Source organism: Nerophis ophidion, linkage group LG29 (genome assembly GCF_033978795.1).
Source record: "Nerophis ophidion isolate RoL-2023_Sa linkage group LG29, RoL_Noph_v1.0, whole genome shotgun sequence".
Taxonomy (NCBI): Eukaryota; Metazoa; Chordata; class Actinopteri; order Syngnathiformes; family Syngnathidae; genus Nerophis; species Nerophis ophidion.
The window spans coordinates 1,052,123-1,079,246 of record NC_084639.1 but is presented as its reverse complement, the minus strand read 5'-3'; the positions used below and the strand labels follow the sequence as shown (position 1 = coordinate 1,079,246).

The 27,124-nt window shown below is 41.8% G+C and overlaps 1 protein-coding gene across 2 annotated transcripts in view; it reads right to left on the bottom strand.

The window, feature by feature from the left end:
- Nucleotides 1-27,124, bottom strand: part of LOC133546234 (ankyrin repeat domain-containing protein 50-like) — a 103,148-nt gene that overhangs the window by 33,083 nt on the left and 42,941 nt on the right. Inside the window, exons 1-2 of one of the 2 annotated variants that reach the window (XM_061892134.1) lie at nt 17,188-17,811; nt 10,205-10,437 (exon numbers count right to left, since the gene is read on the bottom strand). Coding sequence is in view for 1 of the 2 variants with exons in the window: in XM_061892133.1 (XP_061748117.1) it covers nt 10,205-10,437 (233 nt within the window). In the remaining variant the exon portion in view is untranslated. Of the gene's footprint in view, nt 1-10,204; nt 10,438-17,187; nt 17,812-27,124 lie in introns of those variants that run through there. The other variant, XM_061892133.1, reaches the window with a different exon arrangement.

Sequence of the window (27,124 nt, the reverse complement as noted above, 5' to 3'; positions counted from 1 at the left end):
CGTGGACCAGGGGAAGGATCTTTACAGTTGCCAGAGGGTTCCTGCCTGAGGGAACTGGTGGAAGCTACACCCTGGCGGTGTAAGTCCAGTGTCCGAAGACTTGAATCAGACTACTCCAAATCAAACAGTCTACTGGACTATAGACGCCCTTAATTAGTTCATTTCCTTTAGCTCTGTTGATCCTTGTTGGCTCAAAGGGTCACGTGAGGCCTGTTGGTACCGGTTTGTGTGTATTGGGATCATCATATGTACAGAAAATTGAACTTCAAACCGTGGAGACGTTGTGGAGATGTATGTCAAAAATGTTGCCTTGTCCCAAACGAGCCATTTAGAATTTGACACAATACTCATAGTTTGCCACCGTAGACCGATATCTTAGTATGAGTCCGCTATGTTTTCCTGTTGTTTGTTCCAGCTCAGATGCAACAACATCCTTGCACCTTCTTTCGCTTATTCGAGGTCGCGTCACAGGGGCTTAAGCCTAAGCAGAGGACCCCAGACTTCCCTCTCCTTAGCCACTTGTCCAGCTCCGTGAGGCGTTCCCAGGCCAGAATGGAGATAGTCCCTCCAACGTGTCCTGGGTCTTCCCTGTAGCCTCCTACCGGTCGAGCGTGCCCTAAAGACCTCCCCAAAGGATTTCAGGGGGGCATCCTGACCAGATGCCCGAACCACCTCATCTGGCTCTTCTCAATGTGGAGGAGCAGCGGCTTTACCCTGAGCTCCTCCCCAGGGACAGAACTTCTCACCCTATCTCTAAGGGAGATCTGCTTGTACCTGTGATCTTGTACTTTTGGACACAACCCAAATCTCATGACCATAGGTGAAAACAGGAACGTAGTTCAACCGGTAAACTGAGAGCTTTGCCTTCCGTCTCAGCTCCTTTTTCACCACGATAGACCAATACAAGGTCGCCAACACTGCAGAGGCCGCATCGATCCACATGTCCGCCTCCCGATCTCATAAACAACAAAACCTTCTGTGAGTTGGATAAAACTTTCAAAAAATAATTAAAATGACAGCTGCTGACACGTGTCTTTATCACGGAGCGCGAAGAACTGACAGAGTCAACGAAAGATGTTGAACGTCAAGGAGGAACGCGAGTCATTTGAGTGCACTTCTTTCATCTGGAGGATTTACAGTATATTTCAAAAGCCGTCTTAGATCGGGAGGCGGTTTACTCTATTTGCAAACCCGCCCTCTCTTCTGCTCCCTGCCTTCTGGCCCGAGGCCTGACTAAATTGCCGTGCACGCTACCCAGATCCCAACCAAAATTGCCGCCTAAGTGTTTCCACTCCACTAGCCCTATGATGGCTGTACAGTAGCACCGCACTCAGTGGACGGGGGCTCTTCTTGACGGAACTGTTTGAAGCGCATGGAAGCACTTTCCGTGCAACCAGGCTTGATCCCAAACAAGCCGTGGTAAATTAAGAGCGGCAGAGTCTCACTTGATCGTCACAAACAGAACCGCCTTTGTCCGCCAAGCCAGCGTTCCACCGCTCCAGTGAGAAAGCCTCATTGGCTTCCTGTCGGGGTCTCAGAGGTGTTGAAACCTTCCCCGAGCACATTCCGCCGTGAGACGGACACAAGGAATAACAGTTGAGCAAGGGAGGAAGAATCCAGGGATGTGCTTGGAGGGGGAGTCACCTCCGACACATTCTCTATTGCACTCGCGCCTCTCAGAGACTTTCTGAACTTCATCTTTCCTCTCATGCTTCAAAGTCACTTTTCACAAATCATCGACACCTCCTGAATAAGCAGGCAACAATAATAGTAGTAACTGTCTCATGATACAAGTGTTACATATCCATAATTATTTATCTTTTATGACCAACCGTCAATGAGGAGTTTGAGAAAAATTGACTATATGTAAAGATTTCGATTTTTAATGTAACCTTCCTCTGATTATAATCCCTCAGCTATCAAGGCAGAAAGGAAATGTCAACACAAGCATGGAAAACACTCAGACAATGTAAACTATGTATATATATATATATATATACGTATGTATATATATAAATGCACATATACATATACACACACATATACATATACATATCTATATACATATATATATATATATATATATATATATACATACATATGTAGGTGTGGGAAAAATCACAAGATCTCTACAGAAGTGTTTCATGAGGGGTTCCCTCAATCATCAGGAGATTTTAATGGAAGCATTCACATACAATGGTTTATATAGGGCACAGAGTGGGTGGGTACAGGCAGGTGTAGGGTGTGGTGATTGGTCACAGAGTGGGTGGGTACAGGCAGGTGTAGGGTGTGGTGATTGGTCACAGAGTGGGTGGGTACAGGCAGGTGTAGGGTGTGGTGATTGGGCACAGAGTGGGTGGGTACAGGCAGGTGTAGGGTGTGGTGATTGGTCACAGAGTGGGTGGGTACAGGCAGGCGTAGGAGTGTGGTGATTGGCTCATGTGGTACCTAGGAGGTGTTTCCGTCTGTGGCGGCATGTTGAAATGATTTCACTGCGCTTGTTGAGGGATGATAGATCTGGATGATATATAATAAATATAATATAATAAACAGTTTCTCTGTTTATTATATATCATCCAGATCTATCATCCCTCAACAAGCGCAGTGGAATCATTTCAACATGCCGCCACAGACGGAAACACCTCCTAGGTAACACATGAGCCAATCACCACACCCTACACCTGCCTGTACCCACCCACTCTGTGACCACCCACCCACTCTGTGACCAATCACCACACCCTACACCTGCCTGTACCCACCCACTCTGTGCCCAATCACCACACCCTACACCTGCCTGTACCCACCCACTCTGTGACCACCCACCCACTCTGTGACCAATCACCACACCCTACACCTGCCTGTACCCACCCACTCTGTGACCAATCACCACACCCTACACCTGCCTGTACCCACCCACTCTGTGACCAATCACCACACCCTACACCTGCCTGTACCCACCCACTCTGTGCCCTATATAAACCATTGTATGTGAATGCTTCCATTAAAATCTCCTGATGATTGAGGGAACCCCTCATGAAACACTTCTGTAGAGATGAAGTAGTCTTGGGATTTTTCCCACACCTACATATTGCGCTCTACCACGGTATCGAACACTATTCTCTGGATAATCCAATCAAGACATAAATATATATATATATATATATATATATATATATATATATATATATATATATATATATATATATAATTTGGAATGTGTTATGGTGGTTGTCTGTTTATTTCTAATCCCCACAAAGTTGAGTGAGCAGGGTGTGTTACATGCAACTTGCCTCATTTACAGGGTGTGTTACATGCAACTTGCATCATTTACAGGGTGTGTTAAATGCAACTTGCCTCATTTACAGGGTGTGTTACATGCAACTTGCATCATTTACAGGGTGTGTTACATGCAACTTGCCTCATTTACAGGGTGTGTTACATGCAACTTGCATCATTTACAGGGTGTGTTACATGCAACTTGCATCATTTACAGGGTGTGTTACATGCAACTTGCCTCATTTACAGGGTGTGTTACATGCAACTTGCCTCATTTACAGGGTGTGTTAAATGCAACTTGCCTCATTTACAGGGTGTGTTACATGCAACTTGCATCATTTACAGGGTGTGTTACATGCAACTTGCATCATTTACAGGGTGTGTTACATGCAACTTGCATCATTTACAGGGTGTGTTACATGCAACTTGCATCATTTACAGAGTGTGTTACATGCAACTTGCATCATTTACAGGGTGTGTTACATGCAACTTGCATCATTTACAGGGTGTGTTACATGCAACTTGCATCATTTACAGGGTGTGTTACATGCAACTTGCATCATTTACAGGGTGTGTTACATGCAACTTGCATCATTTACAGGGTGTGTTACATGCAACTTGCATCATTTACAGGGTGTGTTACATGCAACTTGCATCATTTACAGGGTGTGTTACATGCAACTTGCATCATTTACAGGGTGTGTTACATGCAACTTGCATCATTTACAGTAGGGCTGCACTATTTTGAGAAAAAAAAACAATTGCTACTTTTCTTCTCCACATTGCAATTGCGATTCGATTTGCGATTTTTATATTTTATACATACAAATATATGAACAAGTGAAGGAAGACATGTCACTTTTAGACTTGTCAATCATATTGTTGTCTCAAGGTGCCACACTAAGTGAAGCAATAATCGATAAAAACTATACAGTGTTTATAATGTAGTGCATTCACAGTATATAAATCATGCAAGTAACCATTTGAAAGGATATATCAATCAATGTTTACTTATATATATATATATATATATATGTATCCACTTTTATCTCTCATTGCTGTACAATTGTTTACTGTTGTGCTGTAATTGGAAGGTAAATGAATACACCAAAAAATGGCTCTGTAACTTCAATATTAAACATCTTTAAAGTGCATGTTCCCCAGTTAAAATAAGGAGGTCTTTTTGTCTATTGCCAACACGTAAATGCGGCATTCTCATTCGTTTGTCCGTGTTGATGGGCTCATATTGCCCATCCGTTTTGAAGCTGAAATATTACCACAAGCGGTAGAAAATGGCTGGATGGGACATTTGGCTTTGTGTTACCTTGCGGGACTTCTCACGAGCGAGTCGCTTCCACTTCCTGTGTGTGTAAAGCTTTGCCCACCGAGACGAAGACTGTGAGTGACTAATAAAAGAGGGCTCACTGCGTTTAGTTCATTCTACTTTTAAACCAACGCGCCGAGGTGCCATTCTGTCCAAGTGACTTTTCCTCTTCTATCTACAATTTCTTCAGATTTACCTCCTCTTCTCCCTCCATGCAGAGTCATTTGCCAGACAAGCAAACTTGATAGTTGATCCTGTCACCTGATTGGCTCTTAGCGTGTCACTCCCATGTTTGCTTTATTCAAGTTGACATTTGAAAGTTGCTATTTCAATTACAAAGTTAACATATAGGAGAAATACAAGTTCATTGCATTATTATTATTATTATTATTGTCATCACATCAGTGGTTCATTTGGTCTTAGAAAAGTACCATCGTCGAGCACAATGTGTTACAATTTTCGCATTTATTTGGATTTATTGATGTTATTATTTTGTGGATTATGCTTGTGTGGCTTTCATATGCACATTCAATTTCTACTTGAGGCACGTGAAAGACAGTGTTGTTATCCACCATAATGTTTCAATGTGTCTTTAAATAAAACTTGGTCAAAAAGACTTCAGTATAAGTACTTTTTGAAATATAATAATGGTAACCGTGATCATTTTGGTGACAATAACCGAAATGTTCCTACCGTGACAGTCCTACTTTCTTTCGACGCAACACGACCTCGGATAAGGGGAAGATGGATTTTTTTGTTGATATCAATGACATGTCCATCGCCATGTATATTGATATCATCCCATTAGGAGTCAGTGGACTTTCAGGGGCCACTTGGCCTCAGAGCCTTTGTATGTGTCCTATTTCACACACGTGAATGAAGGCCACGCTTCATTCTCTTTGTGTACGTCTTGTATGTGCGGCCGGGAGCCAGAAGAAAGAAAGCCACCATTGCAGTCAACTGGAAGTGGAAGACTGAATCCAGACAAAACAAAAAAGCGTGCAGCAAAGGAGGACAGCCGCAGCTATTGTGAGTCTCCCGGTGCACAAAGTCAATCGGATGAAATGAGGAGAAAGTCACATGCTTTCACAAGAGACTGGCTTAAAGAAGGAGAACGTTTGCTTCCTGCAATTTGAAGCAGAGCGAGAAGATGGACAAGACAGAAAAGGAAAAGTGACGGCAGGAAGAGGGAGGACGATATAATGGCCGTCCCTCACCTTTTTTCAACACGAAAACGCTTGCAAAACCACAACACAAAAACCTGCGCCAGGGTCTACGCCTCCCGACTGTAGTCCTGAATCCACAACTTGCATTATTTCAGACATTTCCTGAAAATTGAAGCAATATCCGTCCCTAACTTTTTCAGCTATTTCTAGGGGAATTAAGTGGGTCTGGTCAGTCATTCACTGTCTTTGTCCCTGCGGGTGGAGGTAGGGCCGCGAGCACGCACGCACGCACGTACAAACACACGCACACACATGCACGCACATGCACCCACACACACGCACGCACACACACGCACGCACGCACGCACGCACGCACGCACGCACGCGCGCGCGCGCAAGTTGAGCTCCTAGCATAAGCGTGAGGTAACCTCATAGAAATGATACATACTAGCCCTAAAATGTAATCGATTGTTCTTTATCCTATTTTGGACATTTCCTGAAAGCTGCTCGTAAATGTTTAGGATATTTATAGCGGAATTAGGGATAGGCGATATATATAAACAGGAGAATCTTTGGGCATCACATGATTCGATTCAATTCAATTCTTGTGTGTAAGAATTGATTTCCCATTCAAAATCAATACTTTTTTTAATAACATTGGGTGCCCGTTCTATAATTACTTCATTCCTCCATAAAAAAAACACCTCTGATAAAAGTATTTATTACTGAAAAGAAAACTGGTTTTGTTAAATCAAATTCTACCCAAACATTTAATAAAGTGGCTGGACACGGACATGGTTTTTGGATTTTTTTTTAAATCGATTATGAATCGGTACAAATAATCGCAATTCATTCGAAAATCCATTTTTTGACAGGCCTAATAAACACTCTTTGGCCATAACCCAACACAATATATTATTTGTTATGTAAATGATAATACAACCATTTTCAATATGGTTCTCAAAATGATCCTTAATCTCCAGTAATTCCAGACTATAAACCGCTACTTTTTCCTACGCTTTGTACTCTGCGGCTCATGACACGGTGCAACTTATTTTTCTGTGCAGACGGCTATAATACAAATAGTTTTATTTTATTAAAATAAAGGCCAGACTTACAAAACGGTTTGCTATTGTTTGTGTGCCATCTTTTAGACAAGTTCACTCACTGAAGGTGCTGCAGTGCTCTTTTTTTTTTTTTTGAGCTTTCAACTGGGAGTAGAAGTGCCGTTCTGTCTTCTAGTGGTCCATAGCATTTTTACCCGTATGGAATCTTGATCTTTCACTTCAAGCAACATTTGTAAGTTTTACAATATAACTAAAACAACTCTTACTTGCTAAACCGTCCCATGTGTGATGTCTGTAGGAGTATATATATATATATATATATATATATATATATATATATATATATATATATATATTGTATAGTCTAGCCTTTAAATAGACTCCCTTTTTAGACCAGTTGATCTGCCGTTTCTTTTCTTTTTCTTCTATGTCCCACTCTCCCTTGTGGAGGGGGTCCGGTCCGATCCGGTGGCCATGTACTGCTTGCCTGTGTATCGGCTGGGGACATCTCTGCGCTGCTGATCCGCCTCCGCTTGGGATGGTTTCCTGCTGGCTCCGCTGTGAACAGGACTCTCGCTGCTGTGTTGGATCCGCTTTGGACTGGACTCTCGCGACTGTGTTGGATCCATTGTGGATTAAACTTTCACAGTATCATGTTAGACCCGCCCGACATTCATTGCTTTCCTCCTCTCCAAGGTTCTCATAGTCATCATTGTCACCGACGTCCCACTGGGTGTGAGTTTTCCTTGCCCTTATGTGGGCCTACCGAGGATGTCCTAGCGGTTTGTGCAGCCCTTTGAGACACTAGTGATTTAGGGCTATATAAGTAAACATTGATTGATATATATATATATATATATATATATATATATATATATATATATATATATATATATATATATATGTATATATATATATGATGTGTGTATGAGTGAATGGTGTTTTGAATAGTTTCTTTCATTGTATCTTGTGGCAGGCGAGCCAGCATGCAGACAAATAGAGTATAAGGAAGTTCACTTTGACACAAACAATGACATCTTACATTTTCATTTTAGTCACCGTTTTATGCAACAGGTAGCTTTTTTCAGGAAAGCTTGAAAATTGGACAAAACACCGGATTGGGCCCAAATTTTAATCACTTGTTCTTTATTCCATTTCTAACACCACCTGAATGTTTCATAACTTTTGGAGAGAATCTACTGGCTGACTAGCTAACTAACCCATGGTCAGGATGACATAACTCACGTGGCAGACGGTCAATGTTGCGGCAGAGAGTGAGTCAATATGCAAATTAGAGAAGGACAATCTAATCTGCAACATCAAGAGCATCTGCGCTGTCAGGAGCTTGGGAGTGTGGGAGAAGGCCGCCATGCACGCTGTGATCCAGCATGAGGGTCGGGGGTTGCACCTTGGCAGTGTTGGGGAGATATTAGAGCAGCGGCTTGCGTGGCACTAGCTTTTACAATCAGTGGCCGGACGCCAAGTCGCTGCGTCTCACAAGCAGACCCACGTCAACAGGGATCTGATCCACACGCCTGCAAGCAGACCCACGTCAACAGGGATCTGATCCACACGCCTGCAAGCAGACCCACGTCAACAGGGATCTGATCCACACGCCTGCAAGCAGACCCACGTCAACAGGGATCTGATCCACACGCCTGCAAACAACTCTCACAGCTTGACTGGCATCTGGCCCTTGGCTGGCCCACTGTGTGCCGCGCTACAACTTCATTGTCTCCAACACGCCAGTCAAACAAAACACAAGTCATGGTCATGGACCCGCTAGCTGCTTGTATCGCACATGATATCACACACAAATCAACACACTCTAGGGCTGCTTGTATCGCACATGATATCACACACGACTAAACACTCTCCAGGACTGCTTGTATCGCACGTAATATCACACACGACTAAACACTCTACAGGACTGCTTGTATCGCACGTAATATCACACACGACTAAACACTCTCCAGGACTGCTTGTATCGCAAATGAAATCCCACACAAATAAATACGCTCCAGGGCTGCTTGTATCACACATGATATCACACACAAATAAACACGCTGCAAGACTGCTAGCATCGCACGTAATATCACACCCGACTAAACATGCTCCAGGACTGCTTGTATCGCACGTCATATCCTACTCAAGCAAACATACTGCAGGACTGCTTGTATCGCAAATGATATCCCGCACAAATAAACACGCTCCAGGGCTGCTTGTATCGCGCATGATATCACCTACAAATAAACACTCTACAGGACTGCTTGTATCGCACGTAATATCACACACGACTAAACACTCTCCAGGACTGCTTGTATCGCACATGATATCATACTCAAGTAAACAGGCTGCAGGACTGCTTGTATCGCAAATGAAATCCCACACAAATAAATACGCTCCAGGGCTGCTTGTATTGCACATGATATCGCAAACGAGTAAACACACTGTAGGTTTGCTTGTATCGCACATGATATCACAAACAAACAAACATGCTGCAAGACTGCTAGTTTGGCACGTAATATCACACACGACTAAACACGCTCCAGGACTGCATGTATCGCAGGTCATATCATGCTCAAATAAACAGGCTGCAGGTCTGCTTGTATCGCGCATGATATCACCTACAAATAAACATGCTGCAATACTGCCTAAATCGCACGTAATATCACACACGACTAAACACGCTCCAGGACTGCTTGTATCGCACGTAATATCACACACGACTAAACACTCTCCAGGACTGCTTGTATCGCAAATGAAATCCCACACAAATAAATACTTTCCAGGGCTGCTTGTATGGCACATGATATCACAAACGAGTAAACACACTGCAGGACTGCTTGTATGGCACATGATATCACAAACGAGTAAACACGCTGCAGGACTGCTCGTGTCGCACATATCACAAACGAGTAAACAGGCTGCAGGTTTGCTTGTATCGCACATGATATCACAAACGAGTAAACAGGCTGCAGGTCTGCTTGTATCGTGCATGATATCACAAACAAGCAAACATGCTGCAAGACTGCTAGCATCGCACGTTGTATCACGCACGAGTAAACGCTCAAGCAGGCAGCTGCAGGACTGCTCGTATCGCGCGTGATATCACACGCAACACGCTACAGGTCTGCTTGTATCACACGTGATATCACACCCAAGCAAAAGATTGCAGGACTGCTTGTATCGCACATGATATCAGACGTTGCAGGGCTGCTGGTATGGGACTTGCCCTACAGCCCCACACGGGTGTAGTGGCGTATCATCAGATGGCGAGCAACAGCCCTATGGACTTGCACACCCTGTGAAAAGTGTGGCTCATCATCAAGAAGTAGTTACAGCAGCCTGGTGGCGGGAGGACAACCTACCGGTGAAAAGTTTGGTAATGGCTTTGTTTTGTCTCCGTGCAGAGCAGACCAGCAGGAGCCACGGAGGCAGGAACTGCTGATGAGCGGCGAGGAGCTCGGCGATGGTCCGGGGGGAGCCCGGCGGCGACCTCTGCTCCGCCTCGCCCAGCTGACCACCTTGGTCCACAGAGTCCACCAGGAGGAAGAGAGGCTGCGGCGGCGTCTTGGCGCTCAGGAGAGGCAAGAGCACACATCTAGGAGAGGGTGGGAGATCAGACTATTAGCACACTCAATGATGACCCGTTACCATAGCAACACCTGACCTTCAATATGCATCCATGAAGGAGCATCCATTTTCCCGTGCGTCTCATGTCCAAATATCCATTACCCTACTATAGGCCCCTATTTTTTGCCTACGATTTGGACCATGCGGCTTCAAAAACAACGATACGGCTAATTTATATTTCTACACCGACAACCATAATGCAAAAAGTAAAAAAACAAACAAGCAAAGACACCGAATAGGTGTGTTATTATTTGTTCTATAGAGTTTAGCTGCAGTGCCCTTCCGTTTAAACTGAGCTTTCAACCGGAAGTAGAAGTGCTGTTCCGTCTTCTATCCGTCCAAAGCATTTCTACTCGTAAAGATTCTTCATTCATCACTCCAAGCCTCGTTTGTAAGTTTTACAATATCACTAAAACAATTTTTACTTACTAAACCGTCCCATGTGTGATGTCTACAAGGCTTCTCGCCGTCCATAACGTTTCTGCTTGTATGGACTCTTCATTCATCTCTCCAACCAAGGTTTGCAAGTTTTACAATATAACTAATACCATCCTTACTTACTAAACTGTCCATGGAGGATGTCTGTCGGAGTGTTTTCACATATTTACACGTGCTATCGTAATCTAATGATGCTAGCGTCATTAGCATTAGCTAATATGCTAACGCGTTTACAGGTGTTAGTAATATTCATTTACAATGGCATTCTTTTTGTAATGTTTCAGTTTCATAAATTCACCAAAACGTCACAGATGCCTGTCAGTCTCTCAGTTTTCCACAATTTTAATTTAAAAGGGTGAGACTAAAAGTTGGGAGTTTTACCGCAGTTGTCCATTTTACTAGATGTGGGGGAAAATAATGGATTTCTTAATGCATGGCGATGTGGACATGGATTAGTAGAAGTCAATAATGGATGTATTTATTGTAAATCTGTCTGAGAGATCCTTTCTTTTAGGACTCTTGTGTTCCAGTTTTGCACCTTTCTTACCATTGCACTTGAAGTAGACTTCAGGAAGATTAGCAAGCCATTGAAGAGCCAATCATGTGTTTGTGGTGCAAGCAGGTGAGTCAGGAATGAGTGGAGTGCTGCAAAGTCTGACATTCACAGCTTTTACCAGGCAAGGAAATGACATCAACCAATTATGGAGGTTGATTTATTTGACAACTTAGCAGGCAGTTATGTCTTCCCAATAAGGAGCCTTTTACACACCTTGTTAATAATGAAATATGATACATTTAGAATTTACTACACAATAATATTCATAGTACACAATATAATAAAGGGGCATAAATGATTGATTTGATGGAATGGTAACCTAGAAGAAGCAGTGTGGACAGTTCATTTACAAACAGCCCGACTTGGGTCTTCCAACGCTCCAGGACGTGTCGGCTGTCAGCTGCGGCCTTTATGTGACACCTGAATGCTAAGTGACCTGCAGCCAGTCCACACAGGTGGTCAGAGCACAATGTCACTCCTTACATTTATGTGACACCTGAATGCTAAGTGACCTGCAGCCAGTCCACACAGGACAATGTCACTCCTTACATTACGTGCAGCTCGGCAGACGGCCATTAAGTCATCCCAGGACTTCTGCTTGGTGACATTTTAATCATGGGCGCACGTTAATTAAGCTTTGCATTTAATGAGGTCGAGCAAATCAATAAATCGATACGGAAACCTTGGCGAAGGCGTGCTCCGGGCGAGCTGAGGCTTTCCTTTACGCAGATACCGTCGGTCACCTTGCAAGGCGACACGTGCTCTCAGACTTTCTTTTTAACGGTGCATTCAAACATGGGCTGGACCCGAGCTCGACCTCCTTAAACCAAATTATTGCCCGTCATTTCTCAAGACCAGATTAACCACTTATGTAGTAATTAATAAGTCATAATCATATGCAACAAACGTGTATTTCTTGTAGATTGTATTGTCATTGAAATGTAACGAGGATGTGGTAGTCGTAATGGTTTGGACAGTCCTTTGAGACATTTGTGATTTAGGGCTATATAAATAAACATTGATTGATTGATACCAGGTTAAATAAAACAAACAAATATTAAAAATAAAATATTCTGTCTTTGAGCCAAATTTTGTACTGGAATGAAAGTCACAACCAAAGGCAATACAATAGCTTCAGCACGTACACAATGTTGACATCTATAGTTATATTTTGATAAACAATCATAAATGCATCTTTCAGCACGTACACAATGTTGACATCTATAGTTATATTTTGATAAACAATCATAAATGCATCTTTCCGCACGTACACAATGTTGACATCTATAGTTATATTTTGATAAACAATCATAAATGCATCTTTCAGCACGTACACAATGTTGACATCTATAGTTATATTTTGATAAACAATCATAAATGCATCTTTCAGCACGTACACAATGTTGACATCTATAGTTATATTTTGATAAACAATCATAAATGCATCTTTCCGCACGTACACAATGTTGACATCTATAGTTATATTTTGATAAACAATCATAAATGCATCTTTCAGCACGTACACAATGTTGACATCTATAGTTATATTTTGATAAACAATCATAAATGCATCTTTCAGCACGTACACAATGTTGACATCTATACTTATATTTTGATAAACAATCATAAATGCATCTTTCCGCACGTACACAATGTTGACATCTATAGTTATATTTTGATAAACAATCATAAATGCATCTTTCAGCACGTACACAATGTTGACATCTATACTTATATTTTGATAAACAATCATAAATGCATCTTTCCGCACGTACACAATGTTGACATCTATAGTTATATTTTGATAAACAATCATAAATGCATCTTTCAGCACGTACACAATGTTGACATCTATACTTATATTTTGATAAACAATCATAAATGCATCTTTCCGCACGTACACAATGTTGACATCTATAGTTATATTTTGATAAACAATCATAAATGCATCTTTCAGCACGTACACAATGTTGACATCTATAGTTATATTTTGATAAACAATCATAAATGCATCTTTCAGCACGTACACAATGTTGACATCTATAGTTATATTTTGATAAACAATCATAAATGCATCTTTCCGCACGTACACAATGTTGACATCTATAGTTATATTTTGATAAACAATCATAAATGCATCTTTCAGCACGTACACAATGTTGACATCTATAGTTATATTTTGATAAACAATCATAAATGCATCTTTCAGCACGTACACAATGTTGACATCTATAGTTATATTTTGATAAACAATCATAAATGCATCTTTCAGCACGTACACAATGTTGACATCTATAGTTATATTTTGATAAACAATCATAAATGCATCTTTCAGCACGTACACAATGTTGACATCTATAGTTATATTTTGATAAACAATCATAAATGCATCTTTCCGCACGTACACAATGTTGACATCTATAGTTATATTTTGATAAACAATCATAAATGCATCTTTCAGCACGTACACAATGTTGACATCTATAGTTATATTTTGATAAACAATCATAAATGCATCTTTCAGCACGTACACAATGTTGACATCTATAGTTATATTTTGATAAACAATCATAAATGCATCTTTCAGCACGTACACAATGTTGACATCTATAGTTATATTTTGATAAACAATCATAAATGCATCTTTCAGCACGTACACAATGTTGACATCTATAGTTATATTTTGATAAACAATCATAAATGCATCTTTCAGCACGTACACAATGTTGACATCTATAGTTATATTTTGATAAACAATCATAAATGCATCTTTCCGCACGTACACAATGTTGACATCTATAGTTATATTTTGATAAACAATCATAAATGCATCTTTCCGCATGTACACAATGTTGACATCTATAGTTATATTTTGATAAACAATCATAAATGCATCTTTCCGCACGTACACAATGTTGACATCTATAGTTATATTTTGATAAACAATCATAAATGCATCTTTCAGCACGTACACAATGTTGACATCTATAGTTATATTTTGATAAACAATCATAAATGCATCTTTCAGCACGTACACAATGTTGACATCTATAGTTATATTTTGATAAACAATCATAAATGCATCTTTCAGCACGTACACAATGTTGACATCTATAGTTATATTTTGATAAACAATCATAAATGCATCTTTCCGCACGTACACAATGTTGACATCTATAGTTATATTTTGATAAACAATCATAAATGCATCTTTCAGCACGTACACAATGTTGACATCTATAGTTATATTTGGATAAACAATCATAAATGCATCTTTCAGCACGTACACAATGTTGACATCTATAGTTATATTTTGATAAACAATCATAAATGCATCTTTCAGCACGTACACAATGTTGACATCTATAGTTATATTTTGATAAACAATCATAAATGCATCTTTCAGCACGTACACAATGTTGACATCTATAGTTATATTTTGATAAACAATCATAAATGCATCTTTCCGCACGTACACAATGTTGACATCTATAGTTATATTTTGATAAACAATCATAAATGCATCTTTCAGCACGTACACAATGTTGACATCTATAGTTATATTTTGATAAACAATCATAAATGCATCTTTCAGCACGTACACAATGTTGACATCTATAGTTATATTTTGATAAACAATCATAAATGCATCTTTCAGCACGTACACAATGTTGACATCTATAGTTATATTTTGATAAACAATCATAAATGCATCTTTCAGCACGTACACAATGTTGACATCTATAGTTATATTTTGATAAACAATCATAAATGCATCTTTCAGCACGTACACAATGTTGACATCTATAGTTATATTTTGATAAACAATCATAAATGCATCTTTCCGCACGTACACAATGTTGACATCTATAGTTATATTTTGATAAACAATCATAAATGCATCTTTCCGCACGTACACAATGTTGACATCTATAGTTATATTTTGATAAACAATCATAAATGCATCTTTCAGCACGTACACAATGTTGACATCTATAGTTATATTTTGATAAACAATCATAAATGCATCTTTCAGCACGTACACAATGTTGACATCTATAGTTATATTTTGATAAACAATCATAAATGCATCTTTCCGCACGTACACAATGTTGACATCTATAGTTATATTTTGATAAACAATCATAAATGCATCTTTCCGCACGTACACAATGTTGACATCTATGGTTATATTTTGATAAACAATCATAAATGCATCTTTCCGCACGTACACAATGTTGACATCTATGGTTATATTTTGATAAACAATCATAAATGCATCTTTCAGCACGTACACAATGTTGACATCTATAGTTATATTTTGATAAACAATCATAAATGCATCTTTCCGCACGTACACAATGTTGACATCTATAGTTATATTTTGATAAACAATCATAAATGCATCTTTCAGCACGTACACAATGTTGACATCTATAGTTATATTTTGATAAACAATCATAAATGCATCTTTCCGCACGTACACAATGTTGACATCTATAGTTATATTTTGATAAACAATCATAAATGCATCTTTCCGCATGTACACAATGTTGACATATATAGTTATATTTTGATAAACAATCATAAATGCATCTTTCAGCACGTACACAATGTTGACATCTATAGTTATATTTTGATAAACAATCATAAATGCATCTTTCAGCACGTACACAATGTTGACATCTATACTTATATTTTGATAAACAATCATAAATGCATCTTTCAGCACGTACACAATGTTGACATCTATAGTTATATTTTGATAAACAATCATTAAATCTTTCAGCACGTACACAATGTTGACATCTATAGTTATATTTTGATAAACAATCATAAATGCATCTTTCCGCACGTACACAATGTTGACATCTATAGTTATATTTTGATAAACAATCATAAATGCATCTTTCAGCACGTACACAATGTTGACATCTATAGTTATATTTTGATAAACAATCATAAATGCATCTTTCCGCACGTACACAATGTTGACATCTATAGTTATATTTTGATAAACAATCATAAATGCATCTTTCCGCATGTACACAATGTTGACATATATAGTTATATTTTGATAAACAATCATAAATGCATCTTTCAGCACGTACACAATGTTGACATCTATAGTTATATTTTGATAAACAATCATAAATGCATCTTTCAGCACGTACACAATGTTGACATCTATAGTTATATTTTGATAAACAATCATAAATGCATCTTTCAGCACGTACACAATGTTGACATCTATAGTTATATTTTGATAAACAATCATAAATGCATCTTTCAGCACGTACACAATGTTGACATCTATAGTTATATTTTGATAAACAATCATAAATGCATCTTTCAGCACGTACACAATGTTGACATCTATAGTTATATTTTGATAAACAATCATAAATGCATCTTTCAGCACGTACACAATGTTGACATCTATAGTTATATTTTGATAAACAATCATAAATGCATCTTTCCGCACGTACACAATGTTGACATCTATAGTTATATTTTGATAAACAATCATAAATGCATCTTTCCGCACGTACACAATGTTGACATCTATAGTTATATTTTGATAAACAATCATAAATGCATCTTTCAGCACGTACACAATGTTGACATGTATGGTTCTATTTTGATAAAGATGGGAAAAACACGCTCCTTGCATCAAACTTGGCTTATTTAAATGCAAAGTGTAATCCTGAAATGCAACCTTACCTGCTGCATATTTGTCTGTGAGAGTGTTGATATTAACTTTCCTGACTCCAGCCCACATTTAGAAGTTGTAGAGCGCCATACTTTTCTAAGTTGTCGTGTGTTTAGTCGTCTCCAATGATGCCTGAGCATGTCTGGGAAGTCCAGCGACAGACAATCCATGATCTCACTGGACAAATCTTTGTTGGAGAAAAAACTAGGGATCTATTCCATTGCATCGTTGGATTTTTTGGGCTGGCAGGAATATTTAAGGCTGTTTTGTAAGTTGCTTGCTGTACAACAGCCATCTTGGCTTGCTTGACCAACGCTGGTTTTCATTTTTGGGAAGAAGTCCCGTGACGGAATACAAACAATTGACAGAGAAGTGCAGAACTTGGGAGCTCCATGCCATTCCATTTCAGAGCCGGTATGACAGTTGTCCTTGCTAGCTCGCTAAGATGATTTGCTCCTGTCCAAAGTTCCTATCTTTAGGAGCTTGAAGAGTACTTATGAAGTCATGTAGACACGGTCCTTACAAGACTGGGACAAAGCTCTCAGCGCCCAAATCTCTTAACGCTCTAAGACCATTTTCCCCGCTTGATTGTGACAGCACTCGGCCTCTGGCGCCTAATCTCTCCTGATGGCGGAGAACCTGCGCTGCCATCCGGGAGCCTGGCCAAGAAGAATGTGCGTCCGCGGGGATGACGGGGCGTGAATGGGCCCAGCCTCGGTGGCCCACTGAGACAATCAAATCCACCGTGACAGCAAGCGGGCCCGACAAAGAGGCCATTGTCCGCCCGCAATTCAGCTACTTTGAGGCCGTCAAAGAGTGGAAAGACCAGCGCTGCGGACAAAAAAGGCAACTCTGCGGGGGATCGCCACAAAAGCCACTTTGCCGGCCGACACCCAGCATGTCCGACGGCACGGTTCAGCCTGGAGTCCTCCGCGTACATCCGAGTTGATGCCGACTGATACAAGACCTTTAATCCACTCGCCATCTGCCGGCTTGCTTCTTGGCACGTCGTCAGCTCATCTGGTTTTGCACACTTGGCCTGAGAGATCCAACATCTCAGGTCTCTTAGTCGCTTTGTTGTGCCGGAGTAAGTCACTCAAAAGAAATACAACTGACAGAATTGAACCATTGCAGTTTCTCAGCTGGCAACGCTACCTAGTTGTAGTACACTTTCCCACCACTTGTGGCAGTAATGACAATATCAAACAAAACAGAAGAAGTCTGGACCCAAAATGGCCTAAATCGGACTTTTTAAGAAATGTGATTTTTAGCAGACTCCAGTGTGAACCCACACAGGCCCCAATGTGGCCTTCGATCAAGTGCAAACTAAGTGGAAGTCGCTGCTACTACTACAAAATAAGATCAAAGTGGCCACACAATAAAAGGAGTGTTTTTAACGTGGAAGTAAATGAAAGTAATAATGGATGTACTCAGTGTAATCTGTTTGGGAGGCTTGTAATCTTTAATGGATGTTAAGTAGAAAAGACTGGAACATCAGCGCGGATCTACGTTAGCTTTACTTTTCAACTCACATGTGAGCAAATGCGCCATTTCCCGTCATTCAACCATTGCTACTTCTTCAGAATCAAAATATGTGTACATTTATATATTACATTTAGGCTATTATTTGTGCACTAGTGTCTGTTTATTTACATAATTGTTTCCAAACAGTATCTGGAAGATGGCAGTAAAAGGGCTGATCAAACAAAACGTCGGTCATGGGCCCACTAGCTGCGCAAGCTAGCTCTCCAATTAGCTAAACAGACTCAATAACTCCACGCTGACCTTTTGGCTAATTTACTGAGGAATTTGTGAAAGTGAAACAAAACAAAAAGAATGCCATTGTAAGTAGATAGTATAAACACAGACACTCGTAAACGTGTTAGCATGTTGACCAATGCTAACGACACTCACTTGATCACATTGTGATAGCACGTACAAATATGCATGAAAACCATTAACATTTGAAGCAATACGCTACCAATTCTTGGTACCTGGGAATCAACGCTACCTATTTCGTTACTTTTTGTCTATGTTAATATTGTTTATGATATTAAAAACTATTTGTTATTGCAACATTTGAAAATGAGCTTATTAAGATAACTGCTGCCCAGTTGTATCTTCTTTTGTTATCATTTGCAGACACGACATAAAGGTGTAATTACAGTTACAAGATGTTGGATGGCAGTAACATTTAGTTTAAAATGTGTTTTTTGGGATCTTTGGATCACCAAAGTGATGATAATGTTTGATTGTAGCGTGCATTGTCGTATTAGTTTTCATTAACAAATTTGAAAGTGTTGAAATCGCCATGTAAAATCACTAATGCTAATAAGTAGCATGTCAACAGCAAAGCCAATGTCAGTTAGCATTTTTGGAAAAGTCTTAACTTAACGATTTTAGAGTCAATTTCTTTGTGGGCATTGAACGTAGTTTTGTATCCGCCTCAATAAAACTACTAAACCGCTTTCAAAGCAGTTTTAACTGGGTTTAACCAAGGATCCCAGTCAGTTCACTGCTGGTTCCCGAGTCATGCTAGCTGCCAAGATGTCTGAGGTGCTAATACTCTGGCTAACATTTCCAAATGTAAAAGTGGTGATCTCCAGGCTGAAGTCTCATGACGTTGGTATGGCTAACATTTCCAAATGTAGAAGTGGTGATCTCCAGGCTGAAGTCTCATGACGTTGGTATGGCTAACATTTCCAAATGTAAAAGTGGTGATCTCCAGGCTGAAGTCTCATGACGTTGGTATGGCTAACATTTCCAAATGTAAAAGTGGTGATCTCCAGGCTGAAGTCTCATGACGTTGGTATGGCTAACATTTCCAAATGTAGAAGTGGTGATCTCCAGGCTGAAGTCTCATGACGTTGGTATGGCTAACATTTCCAAATGTAAAAGTGGTGATCTCCAGGCTGAAGTCTCATGACGTTGGTATGGCTAACATTTCCAAATGTAAAAGTGGTGATCTCCAGGCTGAAGTCTCATGACGTTGGTATGGCTAACATTTCCAAATGTAAAAGTGGTGATCTCCAGGCTGAAGTCTCATGACGTTGGTATGGCTAACATTTCCAAATGTAAAAGTGGTGATCTCCAGGCTGAAGTCTCATGACGTTGGTATGGCTAACATTTCCAAATGTAAAAGTGGTGATCTCCAGGCTGAAGTCCCAAGACGTTGGTATGGCTAACATTTCCAAATGTAGAAGTGGTGATCTCCAGGCTGAAGTCTCATGACGTTGGTATGGCTAACATTTCCAAATGTAAAAGTGGTGATCTCCAGGCTGAAGTCTCATGACGTTGGTATGGCTAACATTTCCAAATGTAGAAGTGGTGATCTCCAGGCTGAAGTCTCATGACGTTGGTATGGCTAACATTTCCAAATGTAGAAGTGGTGATCTCCAGGCTGAAGTCCCAAGACGTTGGTATGGCTAACATTTCCAAATGTAGAAGTGGTGATCTCCAGGCTGAAGTCTCATGACGTTGGTATGGCTAACATTTCCAAATGTAAAAGTGGTGATCTCCAGGCTGAAGTCTCATGACGTTGGTATGGCTAACATTTCCAAATGTAGAAGTGGTGATCTCCAGGCTGAAGTCTCATGACGTTGGTATGGCAGATGCTGGGTCATGGGAGCGCTCACAGGAACACTGACCACATTGTTGTTTCTTTGAGGCTTTTATTTTTAGTAGAGACAACAAGAGCCACGCGTCTGTCTCAAATGAGCTTTTCACTCACTCTTCCCATAGAAAACCTTTGCTAAAAGTAAAGTATGGTAAATTCCGGACTATAAGTCGCAACTTTTTTCCTCCACATTGAAACTTGCGGCTTGTAAAACGGTGCGGCTAATTTACGGATTTTTCTTCGCTGAATGCCATAATACAAATAGTTTTAAAAAACACACTAATTGGGTGTGTTATTATTGTTTGTGCTACGGCGCCACTGTTAGCTCACGGCAGATGCTGCAGTGTCCTTCCAATTACAGCTTTTAATGCTTTAGCTGTCCATAGCGTTTCTACTGGTATGGATTCTTCATTCATCATTCCAAGCAACGTTTGTAAGTTTCCAAGGTTTCTCATAGTCGTTCACACTGTCATCCCACTGGGTTGTGAGTTTTTCCTTGCCCTTATGTGGGTTCTGAACCGAGGATAACGTTGTGGCTTGTGCAGCCCTTTGAGACACGTGTGATTTAGGGCTATATAAATAAACATTGATTGATTGATTGATTGATTGAAAGATTGATTGAGTCTGTTTAGCTGATTGGAGAGCTAGCTTGAGCAGCTAGTGGCTCCATGACCATGACTGATGTTTTGTTTGGTCAGCCGCTTGGGAACAATTAAGGTGAAGTAAATATGGATGAGGGACTTATGTTCCGGTATGTAGAAAAAAATCTGTTAGTGTGCAGCTTATATCCAGTGTGGTTGTCACACCAGTATCTGCCCTAGGATGGAGTCTACATTATATCCAGTGTGGATGTGACAGCAGTATCTGCCCTAGGATGGAGTCTACATTATGTCCAGTGTGGTTGTCACACCAGTATCTGCCCTAAGATGAAGTCTACATTATATCCAGTGTGGTTGTCACACCAGTATCTGCCCTAGGATGAAGTCTACATTATATCCAGTGTGGATGTGACAGCAGTATCTGCCCTAAGATGAAGTCTACATTATGTCCAGTGTGGTTGCCACACCACTTTCTGCCCTAGGATGAAGTCTACATTATGTCCAGTGTGGTTGTCACACCACTTTCTGCCCTAGGATGAAGTCTACATTATATCCAGTGTGGTTGTCACACCAGTATCTGCCCTAAGATGAAGTCTACATTATATCCAGTGTGGATGTGACAGCAGTATCTGCCCTAAGATGAAGTCTACATTATGTCCAGTGTGGTTGCCACACCACTTTCTGCCCTAGGATGAAGTCTACATTATGTCCAGTGTGGTTGTCACACCACTTTCTGCCCTAGGATGAAGTCTACATTATATCCAGTGTGGTTGTCACACCAGTATCTGCCCTAGGATGAAGTCTACATTATATCCAGTGTGGTTGCCACACCACTTTCTGCCCTAGGATGAAGTCTACATTATGTCCAGTGTGGTTGTCACACCACTTTCTGCCCTAGGATGAAGTCTACATTACATCCAGTGTGGTTGTCACACCACTTTCTGCCCTAGGATGAAGTCTACATTATATCCAGTGTGGTTGTCACACCAGTATCTGCCCTAGGATGAAGTCTACATTATATCCAGTGTGGTTGTCACACCAGTATCTGCCCTAGGATGAAGTCTACATTATATCCAGTGTGGTTGTCACACCACTTTCTGCCCTAGGATGAAGTCTACATTACGTCCAGTGTGGTTGTCACACCACTTTCTGCCCTAGGATGAAGTCTACATTATGTCCAGTGTGGTTGTCACACCACTTTCTGCCCTAGGATGAAGTCTACATTATGTCCAGTGTGGTTGTCACACCACTTTCTGCCCTAGGATGAAGTCTACATTATGTCCAGTGTGGTTGTCACACCAGTATCTGCCCTAGGATGAAGTCTACATTATATCCAGTGTGGTTGTCACACCACTTTCTGCCCTAGGATGAAGTCTACATTACATCCAGTGTGGTTGTCACACCACTTTCTGCCCTAGGATGAAGTCTACATTATATCCAGTGTGGTTGTCACACCAGTATCTGCCCTAGGATGAAGTCTACATTATATCCAGTGTGGTTGTCACACCAGTATCTGCCCTAGGATGAAGTCTACATTATATCCAGTGTGGTTGTCACACCACTTTCTGCCCTAGGATGAAGTCTACATTACGTCCAGTGTGGTTGTCACACCACTTTCTGCCCTAGGATGAAGTCTACATTATGTCCAGTGTGGTTGTCACACCAGTATCTGCCCTAGGATGAAGTCTACATTATATCCAGTGTGGTTGTCACACCAGTATCTGCCCTAGGATGAAGTCTACATTACGTCCAGTGTGGTTGTCACACCACTTTCTGCCCTAGGATGAAGTCTACATTATGTCCAGTGTGGTTGTCACACCACTTTCTGCCCTAGGATGAAGTCTACATTATATCCAGTGTGGTTGTCACACCACTTTCTGCCCTAGGATGAAGTCTACATTACATCCAGTGTGGTTGTCACACCAGTATCTGCCCTAGGATGAAGTCTACATTACGTCCAGTGTGGTTGCCACACCACTTTCTGCCCTAGGATGAAGTCTACATTATGTCCAGTGTGGTTGTCACACCAGTATCTGCCCTAGGATGAAGTCTACATTATATCCAGTGTGGTTGTCACACCAGTATCTGCCCTAGGATGAAGTCTACATTATATCCAGTGTGGTTGTCACACCACTTTCTGCCCTAGGATGAAGTCTACATTACATCCAGTGTGGTTGTCACACCACTTTCTGCCCTAGGATGAAGTCTACATTATATCCAGTGTGGTTGTCACACCAGTATCTGCCCTAGGATGAAGTCTACATTATATCCAGTGTGGTTGTCACACCAGTATCTGCCCTAGGATGAAGTCTACATTATATCCAGTGTGGTTGTCACACCAGTATCTGCCCTAGGATGAAGTCTACATTATATCCAGTGTGGTTGTCACACCACTTTCTGCCCTAGGATGAAGTCTACATTACGTCCAGTGTGGTTGTCACACCACTTTCTGCCCTAGGATGAAGTCTACATTATGTCCAGTGTGGTTGTCACACCAGTATCTGCCCTAGGATGGAGCCTACATTATATCCAGTGTGGATGTGACAGCAGTATCTGCCCTAGGATGGAGCCTACATTATATCCAGTGTGGATGTGACAGCAGTATCTGCCCTAGGATGGAGCCTACATTATATCCAGTGTGGATGTGACAGCAGTATCTGCCCTAGGATGGAGCCTACATTATATCCAGTGTGGTTGTCACACCAGTATCTGCCCTAGGATGGAGCCTACATTATATCCAGTGTGGATGTGACAGCAGTATCTGCCCTAGGATGAAGTCTACATTACATCCAGTGTGGTTGTCACACCAGTATCTGCCCTAGGATGAAGTCTACATTATGTCCAGTGTGGTTGTCACACCACTTTCTGCCCTAGGATGAAGTCTACATTATGTCCAGTGTGGTTGTCACACCACTTTCTGCCCTAGGATGAAGTCTACATTATATCCAGTGTGGTTGTCACACCACTTTCTGCCCTAGGATGAAGTCTACATTACATCCAGTGTGGTTGTCACACCAGTATCTGCCCTAGGATGAAGTCTACATTATATCCAGTGTGGTTGTCACACCAGTATCTGCCCTAGGATGAAGTCTACATTACATCCAGTGTGGTTGTCACACCAGTATCTGCCCTAGGATGAAGTCTACATTATGTCCAGTGTGGTTGTCACACCACTTTCTGCCCTAGGATGAAGTCTACATTATATCCAGTGTGGTTGTCACACCACTTTCTGCCCTAGGATGAAGTCTACATTATATCCAGTGTGGTTGTCACACCACTTTCTGCCCTAGGATGAAGTCTACATTATGTCCAGTGTGGTTGTCACACCAGTATCTGCCCTAGGATGGAGCCTACATTATATCCAGTGTGGATGTGACAGCAGTATCTGCCCTAGGATGGAGCCTACATTATATCCAGTGTGGATGTGACAGCAGTATCTGCCCTAAGATGAAGTCTACATTACATCCAGTGTGGATGTGACAGCAGTATCTGCCCTAGGATGGAGCCTACATTATATCCAGTGTGGATGTGACAGCAGTATCTGCCCTAGGATGGAGCCTACATTATATCCAGTGTGGATGTGACAGCAGTATCTGCCCTAGGATGAAGTCTACATTACATCCAGTGTGGATGTGACAGCAGTATCTGCCCTAGGATGGAGCCTACATTATATCCAGTGTGGATGTGACAGCAGTATCTGCCCTAGGATGGAGCCTACATTATATCCAGTGTGGATGTGACAGCAGTATCTGCCCTAGGATGGAGCCTACATTATATCCAGTGTGGATGTGACAGCAGTATCTGCCCTAGGATGGAGCCTACATTATATCCAGTGTGGATGTGACAGCAGTATCTGCCCTAGGATGGAGCCTACATTACATCCAGTGTGGATGTGACAGCAGTATCTGCCCTAGGATGGAGCCTACATTACATCTATTAATCCCAGCTGGTGCCTCAGATAACTGCTACAAATCGCCCAAGCTGTAGGTTGACATTGGAGACTGAGCCCACAGATGGTGAAAAGTCCTCCTGTGCAAACATGACCACAGCCAGCGCTGCATCAATCTCCACACGCACACACAGTTGGGGACGACTGGCGAGGACTTCTTTTCCTGCCAAGTCCGGATTATCCCCCAAGATCTTGGTCCACTTTATGAGGAGAAAAGTCAGGCTTGTTAATCCTGGCAGTTTTTAGGCTCCACCTTAGCTACTTCGGTTCTTTTCTGCTGAGTGTTGGTCCTCTGGCTCCGTGCATCGTGCGTGCTGACTCATCATTGCACGCTGCTCGCTGCTCTTCTGCTCCCCTCAAGTCGCTGCGGGGATGCCACTTCTTCATTGCTTGCTCCAAAGCGGCCCTCATTTTCCACTGCCGTGCACCACATGAAAGTGCGCCAGAAGCTTTCATTTCAGCGTCAGCGCCGCCCAGTGCAGAAGAGACCCACTAAGTGCAGAAGAGACCCACTAAGTGCAGAAGAGACCCACTAAGTGCAGAAGAGACCCACTAAGTGCAGAAGAGACCCACTAAGTGCAGAAGAGACCCACTAAGTGCAGAAGAGACCCGCTAAGTGCAGAAGAGACCCACTAAGTGCAGAAGAGACCCACTAAGTGCAGAAGAGACCCACTAAGTGCAGAAGAGACCCACTAAGTGCAGAAGAGACCCACTAAGTGCAGAAGACACCCACTAAGTGCAGAAGACACCCACTAAGTGCAGAAGAGACCCACTAAGTGCAGAAGAGACCCACTAAGTGCAGAAGAGACCCACTAAGTGCAGAAGAGACCCACTAAGTGCAGAAGACACCCACTAAGTGCAGAAGAGACCCACTAAGTGCAGAAGAGACCCGCTAAGTGCAGAAGAGACCCGCTAAGTGCAGAAGAGACCCGATAAGTGCAGAAGAGACCCACTAAGTGCAGAAGAGACCCGCTAAGTGCAGAAGAGACCCACTAAGTGCAGAAGAGACCCACTAAGTGCAGAAGAGACCCACTAAGTGCAGAAGAGACCCACTAAGTGCAGAAGAGACCCACTAAGTGCAGAAGACACCCGCTAAGTGCAGAAGAGACCCGCTAAGTGCAGAAGAGACCCGCTAAGTGCAGAAGAGACCCACTAAGTGCAGAAGAGACCCACTAAGTGCAGAAGAGACCCGCTAAGTGCAGAAGAGACCCACTAAGTGCAGAAGAGACCCACTAAGTGCAGAAGAGACCCACTAAGTGCAGAAGAGACCCACTAAGTGCAGAAGAGACCCACTAAGTGCAGAAGACACCCGCTAAGTGCAGAAGAGACCCGCTAAGTGCAGAAGAGACCCACTAAGTGCAGAAGACACCCGCTAAGTGCAGAAGAGACCCACTAAGTGCAGAAGAGACCCACTAAGTGCAGAAGAGACCCACTAAGTGCAGAAGAGACCCGCTAAGTGCAGAAGAGACCCACTAAGTGCAGAAGAGACCCACTAAGTGCAGAAGAGACCCACTAAGTGCAGAAGAGACCCACTAAGTGCAGAAGAGACCCACTAAGTGCAGAAGACACCCGCTAAGTGCAGAAGAGACCCGCTAAGTGCAGAAGAGACCCGCTAAGTGCAGAAGAGACCCGCTAAGTGCAGAAGAGACCCGCTAAGTGCAGAAGAGACCCGCTAAGTGCAGAAGAGACCCGCTAAGTGCAGAAGAGACCCGCTAAGTGCAGAAGAGACCCGCTAAGTGCAGAAGAGACCCGCTAAGTGCAGAAGAGACCCACTAAGTGCAGAA